This window comes from Clavelina lepadiformis, chromosome 1, assembly GCF_947623445.1.
Source record: "Clavelina lepadiformis chromosome 1, kaClaLepa1.1, whole genome shotgun sequence".
In the NCBI taxonomy this organism is placed as follows: domain Eukaryota; kingdom Metazoa; phylum Chordata; class Ascidiacea; order Aplousobranchia; family Clavelinidae; genus Clavelina; species Clavelina lepadiformis.
In genome coordinates, this window is record NC_135240.1 from 291,363 (window position 1) to 307,916 (window position 16,554).

The following is a 16,554-nucleotide window of genomic DNA, read 5'->3' on the forward strand; positions in this document are numbered from 1 at the left end:
GATCGAGCTTGTTAAGGAGTTTCGGTATTTAGGGGATATGATAGGGAAAAATTACAGTACTGGCAGAGCAGTGACGGCAAGAATACGCGCTAGTTGGAAAACTTTTAAGGAATTGTCTGATACACTCTAGGGCAGACTACTCTATACAAACCTAAAAGAAAGGCTGTGTAAAGCATGTGTAAGAAGTGTGATGTGCTACGTAGCTGAATGTTAGGCGATGAAGAAGGCTGATGTCAGGCGAATGCAGATGACAGAAATGAGGATTATTCGAATGATGTGTGGTAAGACACTACGAGATGGCATTACCAATGATGCGATAAGAAGGTGGACATGTGTTGAAGATATTGAAGAACATCTAAGAGGACATCGTCTGAGATGGTTGTGGAACGTTGAGCGAATGAATAAGTAGAGCTTAATAAGAAGAGTACAACATAAGATGATTGCAGTAAAGGTGAAAACGGGAAGATCAAAGAAAACATGGGAAGAGACGGTGAAGGATGACAAGAGAAGGAAAGGTTTGAAGATCGAGGATGCCATCGACAGGGGAAAGTGTCGGCGTCGTTGCAGGCAACTGGTCGACTCTGAATTTGTTTCGGGATGAAGACTAGGCCTGAACAACATTCGAATGGAAGATGATTATGTATATATGCAAAGTCTTAGCAAAAATAGTTGTATTTAAAAATAAACAAAAACCATCTTTCTTTATTTTAGAAATTACAAAATGAAAATAAAACTCCTTCGACATTCATATCCCACTCGAATGCCATGACGAGCTTCCTCAGCTTTTCATTACTGAAGAAGCTTCCATTGACCTTCAACGTGGGGGAAGCCCTTATTAACCTCAAGAATCGAAGGGCATCCTACAGAAAATTTCTAAAAAGAAGGTGATTACAAGCGCTGCCTACATGTAGCCTTTCCACTCTTGGATGATTTACTCGTGTTGGTATCTAAAAACTAGTTTTGTTATTGCAATTAAAACTTCTGTGTTAAAAAATACGCGTTTGCTAACCACTCTTTATTACCTAAACTGTTGCGTTTTCTTGGAGGCAAGTTATTAAGGAGGCGGATCGCAGAAATGCGTTGGACCCGGCAGAAGTGAACAAAGTTATGACAAATCCACTTTTTCGTAATACTGCGCTAACCATAAAACGTAAATGACAGTTACAGTTGTTTTATATTTTTACATTATTTTAATTCTCGTTGAATGTGTAACTCACTATATAAAAAAATGCAGTATGGAGAAGAGACCCCGGAGCCGAGGTGAGAAAAGCCCATGGGGAAGTCCTCATGGCTTATTTGATAATTGAAAACTCGCAACGGACAAGTGCGGTGCGCAATATGCTCGTTGAAGAGCTAATGTTTGGCTATCCGACCGAGAAAAAACGATGGATTGTTCGTGTAAGTCACCACATTTTCCTTTCATGTAGAACTCTATTAAAAAAGGATGTTTTTAATGCAGGTGCGCGGTCACAAAACATTCTCAACATATGGGGATGCAACTATTGTAATGCCAGAATGGTTGAAGAAAGGGCTGGATAACCTTGTCAGATTCAACGGAGAAGAGTGTAAGATGGTTTTTCCCCATAAGGGAAAAAATCTTACAAGTTCCTCTGCAGCTAAAGCAATACAGCGTGTTTGGAAGTTGGCCGGAGGTCGCGGAAAATTTACAGCAACCTCAAACCGGAAGTATTCGGCCACACAAGTAATTGATCTTTACTGTAATTAGACCTAGCAATATAAATAACAATAAATCGCTAATAATGAAAATAATCTGCAGCAAAATTTATATAAAAGTCAACCAGTGACGTTTTTAAAATTTAAAATTTCCTATTAGGTTAGATCTAAGAGACCGGACCGCCGCCTTTTGGTGGCCAAGCATATGGCGCATAGCTCGAGCACACAAGAGAGATATTACGCGAACGACCTACAGAATGTAGAGGCTGAAGAAGCCTATGAAATCATGAAAGAAATAAGGGTAAGTTGTTCAAATCAACTTAAATGGGATTCCTCGGAATAAGTTTAAAAGTTTTAACTTTTTTGTGTGCATTACAAGTCTGATTCGCGAATAAATTCTATTCTTGGCAACGAAACAATTTCTTGTCGATGGCAAGTTTGATGTGAACACACGCTTCCTTCCGGCAAATGGTTGTCAGTAAAAAATTGAATTATATTTTTTAATCGCAGTCGTGCAGTTCGGCTGGTCGCACCGAAACAAAAGGCGCCGTGATAGAGAGAGAGAGAGGGTTATTAAGCCCTCTTGCATGAAACAGTTAACTAGATCACTAAGATCAGTCGGTTTCATGAGAGAAAAATGAAAAGCAGTCTTGCTTCAACAGGCTGGCTTCATACCAATGTAGCCACATCGGAATTTTGAGTGTCGAGTCACGGGTAGCTAGGTCTGTTGTTTCCACCACGTGTCCACGTTTTATAGGTATTCGAGAGACTGTGAGTTGGTAATTAGCTGTGGAGAGTGGAGTGGCAGTTTTTTTAAATGGGGTTTCTAAGAGTACCGCGTCAATGTGGTCATCGAAAGCAGTGTTTTTGTAAGTTTGTAAGATAAATCGTTCTTTGACAAGATTGCGAGCAAAAGTTAGCAACCATGATTATGCACACATCGCGAATTCGTACAACATTTCAGGACAAATTTTGAAACTTGAAAAGGTAAGGAACGTTAGAGCCATGTACATTTTGTGACATTTATTGGATTTCGTTATGAGATGCTATGGTTTTGGTTGTTGTGGTCGCCGTTGTTTTGGCCAGTTGAACAACTTCATTATTATATTTTCTCTTGTTTATATCTTTATCTTGTTATATGACTATTATTAACATCAATTTTAACTTTCACATTAACCATAACCACATGTGTTGTTATTTTTGTTCTCAATCTGAGAGCCCACATTCAAATCGTCTTGTTTGTTTCAGCTGGGCCGACTCTGACGAATTATGGCGCTCGATGGTCGACAAAGATTCGCTTTATTACCGAAACAGCGCTTACTTGTCGAGACACGAAGATTTGCAACCTCTAGTGCGCACCATCCTGCTAGACTAGTTAATGGAGGTAGCAACTCAACTTCTAAACTCTAGGGGAAAGCAAGATAATGGAAAGTATCTTGTCTAACGCTAGTGTGTCTCTTTGCAGGTATCAAAGGTGTATACTTTACACCGGGAGACGTTTTATTTAGCGATCGACTACATTGATCGATATCTTTACAACACAACCAACATTTACAAAACGAGGTTACAGCTTGTCGGTGTCACCGCCTTATTTATCGCCGCGAAATTATAAGTAAGTTTGTCATTTTTTTGAATAAAATTTATTTGAAGAACCTATATTCACGCAGGTAAACAGTATTTAGGAGAAATGATTTCTAAATCTTGGTCTTTGCTAAACTTTTGTGTCTCTACAGGAAATCTATCCCCCGAAGTTAACAGACTTTGCCTACGTCACCGATGGAGCTTGCACGGAGGAAGAAATCATATCCCAGGAATTGTTAATCCTTAGCACACTCAAGTGGTCGCTTTCCCCAGTCACAGTGGTGTCCTGGGTAAACGTTTATCTTCAGTCAGCTCACGCGGTCACGCCGCTTTCGCCGCCAATGCTCCGTCATCCGCTTTTTTTCCTTCCTCAATATCCGCAAGAAACATTTGTCCACATAGCACAGGTGGGAATAAATTGCGGTCAGTTCTTGTGTGAAAGGTAACGGTCCTAAACTTTGATGAAACAACGTCTCAGATGCATCTAGTGCTTAAAATGTCACCAGCATCCTGGTCCGGTTCTGTTCGTAAAATTTGCTATATTTTTTCTATTATGTCGTCTTCCTAATCTCGAATATATGAATAATTCGACTCTGAGTTGCCGCCGATTTATTGACCCACTTTGCTTGTGTTTTGCATTCATGCAGTTATTAGCAATTAGCAAACAATATAACTAATATCGGGACTTTCCGCGTACAGCTACCTCACATCTTCACTTGCTGGATATTTAACGTGCGGTTTCAGAAACTGCGTCAAGTGTCGAGTAATCTTAACGGTTCTTATTTCCATTCTAGTTGATCGACCTCTTTACATTGGACATCAAAAGTCTTCAGTTTCCATCCGTTTTCTTGGCTGTGTCCGCCTTGTACCATTTTTCATCGCGGGAGCTCGCCACCCAAGTTTCATGCTTTCAGTTCTTAGACATCGCCGCTGTAAGTAATTCTATAAGCACTGGGATAATTCTAGTATAAGAGTGTTATAAGATTTAGATAATACTAGGAGTGTTATCAGCAATGTCTACCAATGTATCTACGGCATTTTACCTAATTTTGAGTTTATTGCTTTAGAAATCGGTTTTCCAGTGTTTGTCGGATTATTTCTTTCATTTATTTTTAAGGCATTAGGTGCCCTATATAGTTGGTTCTGTTAATATTGCCTGAATTTTGCGTGTTTTAATTTAACTCTTTATGCGTTTAGTGTGGTCACTGGATGGCGTTGTTTGCGATAACAGTCCCACACAGTGGTCTTCAACCTATGAAACGATTCCGCAGGGTGGAAGCAAGTGACATACAAAATATTCAAACTCACACGAATAACATTGACACCTTTGTAAGTTAGCGGTAAACAATTCGGCTGATTTTGAACTGTTTTACTAAGTGTATGTTTTGCTTGTATGGCTCATCTTGGTTAAAGTTGGAATTGAACCCTAAAAGAGGACAAATGGTAGGCGTATTATAATTAATTATAATTATAAACTAATAAACTTTGGCACATTGAGAGCTCTTTAGTCAAGCGGAAAGGCTTCCCATAGAGAGTCAGGGTCTTTGAAACGAATTAGAGAAATTAAATTGAATGGAAATGTCCAAGTGCTTTAACGAAACAAAAGCTGGGTATGACCTCGCTCAGTCAAAAGCAATAAATCAAACAATCGTTCTCATTATTCTCATTTCTCACAACTAAACTTATCAAATAAAACCCATAATAAATTTAATTTTATACAATGACTTAACTGATGCATAAACAAATATTTGCGGTTTGGGGTTTGATTTGTGAGCTAAACTAGCCGACGAAAGAGAAGTTGCTGCAGCGCTATCTACATAAAAAAGAATTCAATTGGCGTGATCATAAACAGTTAACAAGGGACAGTCTCTTTTGGAAGTAGGTGCTTTCGACGGGGTTAACGAGTTAATCCCTCGTCGATCGCCGAATGTTTTTTGTTGCCCGCGAATGATTTTGCACAAGGGTAATTGCTGCGTTGATAGTCTGGTTTCTGAAAGGTGGGTGATGAATATGATAAGTTATCACTGTGTCATAAATTACCAAATGCTGTATGATTTGTGAAACTGGCCAATGTTTGTGTGTGGTGATCGTTGTTGCCATGTTTAGTTAAATTAATCGCGTTGGTTTGGTGAATTATGATTTGTGAAATTAGTACTTGTTTGTCCGGAACTCTTTGTTCCATTGTTAGCGTTAGATCGTGGGTAATGAGGTGGTTTAGACACTTAAATTTGTTGTATTTGTGGCTGTAGTGGGTAAGAAATTGCGACGTCTGGTGGTGACCACTTAAAAAATGTAGCACGAATTCGTTTATTAACTGGTTGAGTAAGATTCTTTTGTCCTACTGCACTCATTAATTCGCGCATTAAATCTTTGGAAGATAGAACACGAAGTGTCAGATCAGCCAACAAAAACTCTAAATAATCCTCAGTCCTCACGTTTATCAAAATGTTTCAAGATTTCATTGATTATTATGTCGTAACAGTTATGAGCATACGCAGAAGGTAAACAAAGTAGCCCGAGGTCTGTCGCTGGAATTGCCTCTACCGCTAACATGTGACGATTAGTTTTTGAAGTGATTTGATAAAGGGAAAATTTATGTTCAAGGTGGGAAATCCACGCTTCGGGATTGATTTACATGCTATACATGAAATACAAAATACTTACATGATTTAATCCTATTTACACATACTATCTCGATAAACAATGACATTTAATCGCTGTAAAATACACATAGCTCGTTGCCATATCTCAAACCATACCGCACCACAAAGCCTATGCATATAAAGGAATACACTTCATTGCTTTTTTTCACTAATACATAAACATTTTAACGCATCTTAAGGATATACGTTCTTTTATATTTTAGAATATTAAACAGAAGTTAACATAATTATTCATCCAATATGTTTCTAAATGGTCTGTTTGCAAAGCGTTTTTTATTCGTCATTTTGTACAAGACGTACTTTGTTGTTGTTCCATAACAGTGGTTGCGATTTACCACGGCAAACGAATGAAAACTGCCGACATTGCCTGTGATTATTTTACAGGCTGGCTAAAACAGCTACTGTTGCGTTTTTTAGCAGTTTTGTCATAGTTGCAATATCATCCTCGTGCTTTTCGATTCTGGCTTTGTACTCTGCAAACAACCTTGACTAGAACTCGATGGCAAACTTCTTTCGCGGACGTGCTGCGATCACGCTGTTTCGCATTTTCAGGAAGTCCGACTCGAACGTTACGAGCTTTCAGGTACTGGCGCAAGTCTTTCAATTGGCCTTTGTTGTACCTGATCACCGAGTAAGAAACTTTTTGGCATAACCTAGAATCCTAGATCATCTGATTAGAAACAGGTAATTCCTTTTTCATCTTCGTCCACATCTATCTCATGACTTAATACAATTTTAGGTAACGAGGGTCAGCAAGATACTGCCAGAAGATGATAGGTGTGTGTTAAGTTAAAGTTGACATGATAAGGCTTTAGAATTTAGGTAGTAGGCCTATAGTCATATAGTTCGTAGATTAAATAAATCTTTCAGGGAGCTTTTGAATTCTTCTTCGAAGACGTCACCTAATAAATGGAAGCACGTATTCACGTATTGCAGAATGAGAGGAAACGCAAGATTTGCATCGGTCTACCACAAGTTTATGATTTCAAAAGTTGGAGTCAATTAACCTGGACACATATAAAGAGAAACATTTGCAGGTTAGGACGTTCTGGTAATTGTGATTAAATTTGACGTAAAACTTTTTTTGTACATACTACAGATACAATCTACTATATAATATACTCATAGAATGTATATGTGCAAAGTCTTAGCAAATTTAGTTGTATTTAAAAATAAAAAAGAGACCATCTAGCTGTATTTTAGAAAATACCAAATGAAAATAAGAGTCCGTCAACATTCATATTTGTTTGAATTTATTACACTAACCACATTAAATGCATTGATGTATGGTACCAGTTGTTTGTTATCGTCATCAAACAAAATAACATCCGGTATCTGATATCTTACACATATACTTTTTACAAGGTAAAAGAATTCAATTCAATCTATGCCTTTCTATGGGATGAAATTACAGGTCATTTCATGCATTAAAAGGGAGTTCTTGTGTAGGCAAAATATAATTCAATCTTTGATTTCTTATTTGATTTGATTTGTATAATGATTCTTTGATTTTTGTTTTTAAAAGTAAACTTGCCGTGTAACAAATGTGAAAAGTGTCTTTTTTGTGCACTTTCAATGTGCACACGACTAAAATTTATGGGATTTTATTTAATTATTATTTATCAATGTGCTTTAGTGCAGTCACTAGTTACTACACTGCTAGAATGTAATCCACTTGTCCAAGACTTATCCTCACTGGGTATTTCCTTTGTCTTGGTTTTGTGCCGGTGTTAACATAAAATAGACATAAATATAAATAACGGAATGTTTCGTCGGTGCTAGGTTATCGTTATTTCATAAACCAGATGGAAATGCATCGCGTGCGAAGTCAGCTTAGAGAAGCGATGAGATCCGGCTTTATTAAAAGGCTAAGCTGGGCTACTTACTACAATTTGATGGCACATTTCCAGAAATAGTTTTGCTGGCTTTCTTGTATTTAAGGATGTTCAATTATTTGCTTATTTATTTTTTTTGCAAAACTGGTAGGACAGTGATGGTTTCCGTGCAATAATGAAGTGTACGTATTTTTCTGATAGAATGGAAGACTGGATGGCCAATGAAGGAATTGAAGGCAAGCGACTAGGTGCCTAACTTTACAGCCTAACTTTTCTAGCTAACTTTTCTGCATGTAGGTTAATGGTAGTTTTGTTAAACTTTTGTATAATATGTTTGTTGTATAATGTTTTTCACATGAATTAATGAAATTGAAGCAATTAAAGTGAAATAATCCATTCTTCGAATGTAAAATATTAACATGTCATTTTTCAGAAAACCGATTTTTAAGCCGTAAAATGTTGGCTAAATGTTGTCACTTCTTTACTACATAATACTGTAGATACCACAATTCATTTTCCATCTTAATATACAGTGTCTAGAATAGACTAAGGTTAAGCAATATATTATAATATATATTATTATATAATATAATTATATTATTTTCTCGATTATTTAGAAGAGTTTGACTTCTGGAAAGTAACTTTTTTCATTACAGAAGTTGTTTGAGATTAGTGTTTATGTTATATATTATATTTATGTTATATTATGTTATATAGGCCTATCATATTTTCATCGCCTAAAAAAAGGCCAATTTTGCCAGCTATTATAATGCAAATAGAGTTTTACGTTTAAAGAATTTATAACATGTTTTTGGATAACTATACGCATATGCACAAGTAATGCATTCAGGTTCAAAATCATTACGTCCTTTTCTGAAACAAGGATACTTTTGCCACAGTTCATCAGAAAACACAATATATTTCTTTGGCGTTATTGCTTAGCTTTATTTTGCTTTTATGGTTGTTTAAATCAAAACAATGATAACAAAAATGGTTAGACCTCAATCTGTCGCCGAAATGTCACTTGACTTAGGCCTCATGCCAAAAAGTCGGGATCACGTAAATTGACTATGAACAAAATCACTGGCGACAATTGGTCGTGGTCAGCTGGCTATCAAACGCTATGCTTTTATTTTTTACGCATATTAGCATTGTTGTTTAATCAAATTATATGAATTAAGGTCAGTTGGTTCTAGGTAAATTTACGTCACGGTCAGTTGTGACGGACAGTTGTCCTCGCGTTTGTTTAGTTTATTCGCGGTAAATTTCCCGTGGTTAATTGTCGTTTAACCCTAAAAGTCAAATAAAAATATAATTGTGTTGAAAATATAAGCAGGAAAGCAAAAAATGTAAAAAATAGGACATTTTGACGTTTTCAGTAGCATTTAGGCCTACTTTGAGCAAAAATCCTTTTTCTTTAGAAAAGAGGATATATGGTAGCCCTAAGTAACACGAATGGTAAGCTAGGTGTGCCACAAGGCATTTTGCGTTAGTAGCAATATTGAAAACTCATATGAGAACTCACACTGGTGAGTGAACTTATCGACATTTATCCAAATTGGCAGTTTGCAAACTACAGGGAACCTTTTTGATTTTCGTTTTTATATGTGACAGTCACTGCTTTTTTTACTCTGTAATTAATTTTGCAAACAATTATTGATATTGAATATTTCTATTAAAAGAGTTACACATTATATGAGTTTACTCCTATCGATAAAACCTTCAAATATTTTAAGTTCTTTTCAGAAAATAGGTTATAAGTTTGTATAATAACAAGTAATAACGCAATGGATCGTCAAGTAGTTGGTATGCCAGTTGACGTTTTGTTAAAATCAATCAGTGATGGGATTTCACAAGACTTTTTCGACAAAGAAGGACAAGAAAAGAAATTTTCCTGCAAATTTTGTGATAAATCATTCACATGCAAAAGCAACTTGAAACAACATTTAAGAACTCACACAGGTGAGCGACCTTATCAATGCGATGTATGCGACAAGTCATTTACCCAAAGCAGCAGTTTGAAAGGTCATGTAAGAACTCATACTGGAGAGCGTAATTATCACTGCAAGTTTTGTGAAAAGTTATTTACTCAAAGCCAACATTTAAAAACTCATATGCGAATGCACACAGGTGAACGACCATATCAATGCCAGGTGTGCCTCAAGACATTTATCACAAGTGGAAGTTTGCAAGGTCATATGAGAATGCACACTGGTGAGAAACCTTATCAGTGCCAAATTTGTGTCAAGTCATTTACCAGAAGTGGACATTTGAAAACTCATATGAGAATCCACACTGGTGAGCGACCTTATCAGTGCCAAGTTTGCCTCAAGTCATTTACCACAAGCAACCATTTAAAAGCTCATATGAGAATCCACACTGGTGAGCGACCTTATCATTGTCAAGTTTGCCTCAAGTCATTTACCCAAAGCAACAATTTAAAAGTTCATATGAGAATCCACACTGGTGAGCGACCTTATCAGTGCCAAGTTTGCCTCAAGTCATTTACCACAAGCAACCATTTAAAAACTCATATGAGAATCCACACTGGTGAGCGACCTTATCATTGTCAAGTTTGCCTCAAGTCATTTACCACAAGCAACAATTTAAAAGTTCATATGAGAATCCACACTGGTGATAAACCTTATCAGTGCTAAATTTGTGTCAAGTCATTTACCCAAAGCCAACATTTAAAAGCTCATATTAAAATCAACAATGGAGATTGGTCTTTTTATTGCCAAGTGTGTCAACATTCCTTTTCCCAAAAGAAAAATTTGCGGAGTCATGAAACTTTTCACACTGTGAAACGACATTGACACTTTTTAATGGCAGATGCATTAAACAAATATTAAATCTCCTATTGAGGAGATCTAAATATTTTGAAGTGGTCTTTGGACAAAACTCAGCATCAAAAAACATTTACAAACCATTCATCCAGATTCTGCATTCTTTTGTTTGTGTTTTATTTGTTCACTTTTACATGTTATATCAATGACTTTGTTGTATTTATGAAATATAAAATTGCACCATATGGTTGTGTTGGGCAAACAGCTTGTTTTTTCAGGAAGTTTATCAACGTAAGGTGCCCTAAAATTCGTATGATAAAACTCATATCATAACTCACACTGAAGAGAAACCTTATCAATGCCTACTGCAGAGGTGGCCAAACTGCGGCTCTTTAATGAATTTGCATTGTTCATTTAGACATCCATTTTTCCGGTATAGACGAGTTAATTGATCAGATTATGAAACAATGCGTTCTACCACAAGCAGTAACAGTCGACTGATTGTTAGTAATAATCAAACTACACTCCTAAGTAAAAATTATTGTGAAGAAGTGTGCTAACCTGTACACTGTAGTTAAGTAAACCGTCAGATTTAAGCTGCATGTCAGGGCTGAACTAGTTTTCAGTGTGGGTTACGGTTATATAAATAATTGCAAAAGGAGTTTATCCAAGAAATGTTGTTGGGGAATTATTGCAAAAAGAGAAAGTATGAAGAGGAGAATAGAACTTTTAAAACGGAATGGGAGGAAGAATTTGTATACACTGACTTTGAGCTAAACTTGTGTGTCTTATCTGTCATGCTTCGCTCAACCATTACAAAAAATGACGCAGATGAGTCGAAATTCAAAAAATAGACTAGTCTGGCTTCATCTTGCGGTTCTTTAGTCTTTACCTAAAACACTTTCGTCTACCACAATTTTGTGATTTCAAAACGTCGTAGTCCATTAACCTGGACACATACAAGATGAAACATTTGCAGGTTAGGACGTTCTGGTATTTGTGATTAATTTTGACATGAAACTTTCTTTGTACAAACTACAGATACAATCTACTATATAACAAACCCCATTCTACAACCCTGTCTAGTTAGTTCGAATCTTTGCAGTTACATTTGCGCGAATTCTCGCTCAATTCAAAAAGACTAGCAAATGGTATCTGGAAGTACAGTACTCAAATGTTATTCTGTAATTCTGTTAACTCTATGTGGCAATTGGTAATTGGAGATAGAAAAGGTTACCATGGGTAGCCAAAAATTAATCCTATTTAGCAAATTGCTACACTCAGGAGCCATCTGTTAACTCTATGTAGCAAATGGTAACTGAAATTATGGCAAATATAAACCCTAAATAACAAAAGATTACATATGGTAGCCAAATGGCAATCCTTTCATTGCCGCCGCAACAATTACACTTTGTATTGGTTTTCACGTCTTTACCTTTAAAAATAATTATGATTTCGTGAAAAGTTTAACTCTCCGGGTTAATTGCCAATTGTAATGTATATCCGGAGTGATTTAGTCTTTCAGGTCATGATATGATGTTGTGATGTTAATCATTGATCAAATGAATTGCTGAATATAACGGAGACCCAGGTTCACTTATTACGTAATAATGCCGAGTTCGAATAGACCGATAATTAGTTTATCGAAATCCGTAAAAACGAAATACGTTGACAGATTTTGTCATGTAACTGCTTTATGGTTTTGGAAGGCGTTTTGCGCTATGGAAGGTACTCACCTGGCAATCCGGTTTTGCTATGCCCGTAGTGATTTAATTCTTTAAGTCTTTGCAACTTGAAACTAATGGAGTAATTTCACTAACCTAATTCGCTCAATTAACTGGCCGATAACATCGAGTTCAGTTCCACTCATAAAACGTATGGCGCGAGCAGTGACGGCAGCAACAAACAATTGCTGTACCTGGAGGCTGTCACATAAGAGCCAATGCTGGCAGCCCCGGGAAAAGTAAAACATTTCCAGGGTGGAAAACAGCACCTTTGTTTGTGCACTTTTTGTCATCATTACGATGCCACAGGTATATAGACACTTAAACCATCTAAATTTAAATGAAATTGAACAACAGCAAATTTTATTTTTATAACAGCAGGGAGATGATAAAAGTGACCCAGCAACAGAACAAAATGACGGGTCATGAATAAGCATTATGGACAAGTGCAGTCGGAAATCACAAAATCGGGATCTTCTAATACTGGATTAAATAAGAAGAAAAACTGTCCGTAAGTTCTACTATTATTTCCAACAGCTTTCAAGTATGAATGGAAGATAATTTAAAATACCTTTAGCTTTTCAATGCTGTTTTTGATTTCTATATGTAAAAGAAAACAAAAGCCAAACATTTCCGAGAATAATGACATAATGGTGTTAGTAATTGTTCTAGATACTGTGGTGTCATGAATTTGAACATATCGCGCCACTGCAAAGTCGTGCACGATAAAAAAATAATGGGAAAGGTGATTTCAAGTGCGAACTTTGCAAAAAGTTGCTGACTTCTTGGAATGGCCTCCTGAGACACCTACGTGGCAAGCTTCACGCTTTTTGTTTCGTGACACAGGAGGGCCGGGCCGGAGCCGTAAGCTATGTTTCAGCTTTAGTTTAATTTCGCCGACTTGGCTGTTGGGTCTTCTTTGTTCGCTACGTCCCTTTATTTGCCTAAGTTATGTAGCATCTCGTTTTGTAGAACGTGATAGAGAGAGAGAGAGGGTTATTAAGCCCTCTTGCATGAAACAGTTAACTAGATCACTAAGATCAGTCGGTTTCATGAGAGAAAAATGAAAAGCAGTCTTGCTTCAACAGGCTGGCTTCATACCAATGTAGCCACATCGGAATTTTGAGTGTCGAGTCACGGGTAGCTAAGTCTTTTGTTTCCACCACGTGTCCACGTTTTATAGGTATTCGAGAGACTGTGAGTTGGTAATTAGCTGTGGAGAGTGGAGTGGCAGTTTTTTTAAATGGGGTTTCTAAGAGTACCGCGTCAATGTGGTCATCGAAAGCAGTGTTTTTGTAAGTTTGTAAGATAAATCGTTCTTTGACAAGATTGCGAGCAAAAGTTAGCAACCATGATTATGCACACATCGCGAATTCGTACAACATTTCAGGACAAATTTTGAAACTTGAAAAGGTAAGGAACGTTAGAGCCATGTACATTTTGTGACATTTATTGGATTTCGTTATGAGATGCTATGGTTTTGGTTGTTGTGGTCGCCGTTGTTTTGGCCAGTTGAACAACTTCATTATTATATTTTCTCTTGTTTATATCTTTATCTTGTTATATGACTATTATTAACATCAATTTTAACTTTCACATTAACCATAACCACATGTGTTGTTATTTTTGTTCTCAATCTGAGAGCCCACATTCAAATCGTCTTGTTTGTTTCAGCTGGGCCGACTCTGACGAATTATGGCGCTCGATGGTCGACAAAGATTCGCTTTATTACCGAAACAGCGCTTACTTGTCGAGACACGAAGATTTGCAACCTCTAGTGCGCACCATCCTGCTAGACTAGTTAATGGAGGTAGTAACTCAACTTCTAAACTCTAGGGGAAAGCAAGATAATGGAAAGTATCTTGTCTAACGCTAGTGTGTCTCTTTGCAGGTATCAAAGGTGTATACTTTACACTGGGAGACGTTTTATTTAGCGATCGACTACATTGATCGATATCTTTACAACACAACCAACATTCACAAAACGAGGTTACAGCTTGTCGGTGTCACCGCCTTATTTATCGCCGCGAAATTAGAAGTAAGTTTGTCATTTTTTTGAATAAAATTTATTTGAAGAACCTATATTCACGCAGGTAAACAGTATTTAGGAGAAATGATTTCTAAATATTGGTCTTTGCTAAACTTTTGTGTCTCTACAGGAAATCTATCCCCCGAAGTTAACAGACTTTGCCTACGTCACCGATGGAGCTTGCACGGAGGAAGAAATCATATCCCAGGAATTGTTAATCCTTAGCACACTCAAGTGGTCGCTTTCCCCAGTCACAGTGGTGTCCTGGCTAAACGTTTATCTTCAGACAGCTCACGCGGTCACGCCGCTTTCGCCGCCAATGCTCCGTCATCCGCTTTTTTTCCTTCCTCAATATCCGCAAGAAACATTTGTCCACATATCACAGGTGGGAATAAATTGCAGTCAGTTCTTGTGTGAAAAGTAACGGTCCTAAACTTTGATGAAACAACGTCTCAGATGCATCTAGTGCTTAAAATGTCACCAGCGTCCTGGTCCGGTTCTGTTCGTAAAATTTGCTATATTTTTTCTATTATGTCGTCTTCCTAATCTCGAATATATGAATATTTCGACTGTGAGTTGCCGCCGATTTATTGACCCACTTTGCTTGTGTTTTGCATTCATGCAGTTATTAGCAATTAGCAAACAATATAACTAATATCGGGACTTTCCGCGTACAGCTACCTCACATCTTCACTTGCTGGATATTTAACGTGCGGTTTCAGAAACTGCGTCAAGCGTCGAGTAATCTTAACTGTTCTTATTTCCATTCTAGTTGATCGACCTCTTTACATTGGACATCAAAAGTCTTCAGTTTCCATCCGTGTTCTTGGCTGTGTCCGCCTTGTACCATTTTTCATCGCGGGAGCTCGCCACCCAAGTTTCATGCTTTCAGTTCTTAGACATCGCCGCTGTAAGTAATTCTATAAGCACTGGGATAATTCTAGTATAAGAGTGTTATAAGATTAAGATAATACTAGGAGTGTTATCAGCAATGTCTACCAATGTATCTACGGCATTTTACCTAATTTTGAGTTTATTGCTTTAAAAATCGGTTTTCCGGTGTTTGTCGGATTATTTATATCATTTATTTTTAAGGCATTAGGTGCCCTATATAGTTGGTTCTGTTAATATTGCCTGAATTTTGCGTGTTTTAATTGAACTCTTTATGCGTTTAGTGTGTTCACTGGATGGCGTTGTTTGCGATAAAAATCCCACACAGTGGTCTTCAACCTATGAAACAATTCCGCAGGGTGGAAGCAAGTGACGTACAAAATATTCAAACTCACACGAATAACATTGACACCTTTGTAAGTTAGCGGTGAACAATTCGGCTGATTTTGAACTGTTTTACTAAGTGTATGTTTTGCTTGTATGGCTCATCTTGGTTAAAGTTGGAATTGAACCCTAAAAGAGGACAAATGGTAGGCGTATTATAATTAATTATAATTATAAACTAATAAACTTTGGCACATTGAGAGCTCTTTAGTCAAGCGGAAAGGCTTCCCCTAGAGAGTCAGGGTCTTTGAAACGAATTAGAGAAATTAAATTGAATGGAAATGTCCAAGTGCTTTAACGAAACAAAAGCTGGGTATGACCTCGCTCAGTCAAAAGCAATAAATCAAACAATCGTTCTCATTATTCTCATTTCTCACAACTAAACTTCTCAAATAAAACCCATGATAAATGTGATTTTATACAATGACTTAACTGAAGCATAAACAAACATTTGCAGTTTGGGGTTTGATTTGTGAGCTAAACTAGCCGACGAAAGAGAAGTTGCTGCAGCGCTATCTACATAAAAAAGAATTCAATTGGCATGATCATAAACAGTTAACAAGGGACAGTCTCTTTTGGAAGTAGGTGCTTTCGACGGGGTTAACGGAGTTAATCTAACGTCGATCGCCGAATGTTTTTTGTTGAATTTTTTTTGTTTTTTGTTTTTGTTTTGCCCGCGAATGATTTTGCGCAAGGGTGATTTCCGCGTTGATAGTCTGGTTTCTGAAAGGTGGGTGATGAATATGTTAAGTTATCACTGTGCCATAAATTACCACTTGCTGTATGATTTGTGAAACTGGCCAATGTTTGTGTGTGGTGATCGTTGTTGCCATGTTTAGTTAAATTAATCGCGTTGGTTTGGTGAATTATACTTTTGTGAAATTAGTACTTGTTTGTCCGGAACTCTTTGTTCCATTGTTAGCGTTAGATCGTGGGTAATGAGGTGGTTAAGACACTTAAATTTGTTGTATTTGTGGCTGTAGTGGG

At 37.1% G+C, this 16,554-nt stretch overlaps 1 protein-coding gene and 2 pseudogenes across 1 annotated transcript; all 3 read left to right on the top strand.

The window, feature by feature from the left end:
- The first annotated feature begins 436 nt into the window (after positions 1-436).
- LOC143444276 (G1/S-specific cyclin-E1-like) lies at positions 437-4,593 on the top strand (annotated as a pseudogene).
- Positions 4,594-9,540: 4,947 nt separating this feature from the next.
- LOC143444277 (uncharacterized) lies at positions 9,541-10,410 on the top strand. Its single transcript, XM_076943469.1, has 2 exons — positions 9,541-9,778; positions 9,947-10,410. Exons 1-2 carry the CDS (start codon positions 9,541-9,543, stop codon positions 10,408-10,410), a joined length of 702 nt encoding a protein of 233 aa, XP_076799584.1.
- A 3,122-nt stretch (positions 10,411-13,532) lies between these two features.
- On the top strand, positions 13,533-15,608 carry LOC143444278 (G1/S-specific cyclin-E1-like; annotated as a pseudogene).
- The last annotated feature ends 946 nt before the right edge of the window (positions 15,609-16,554 follow it).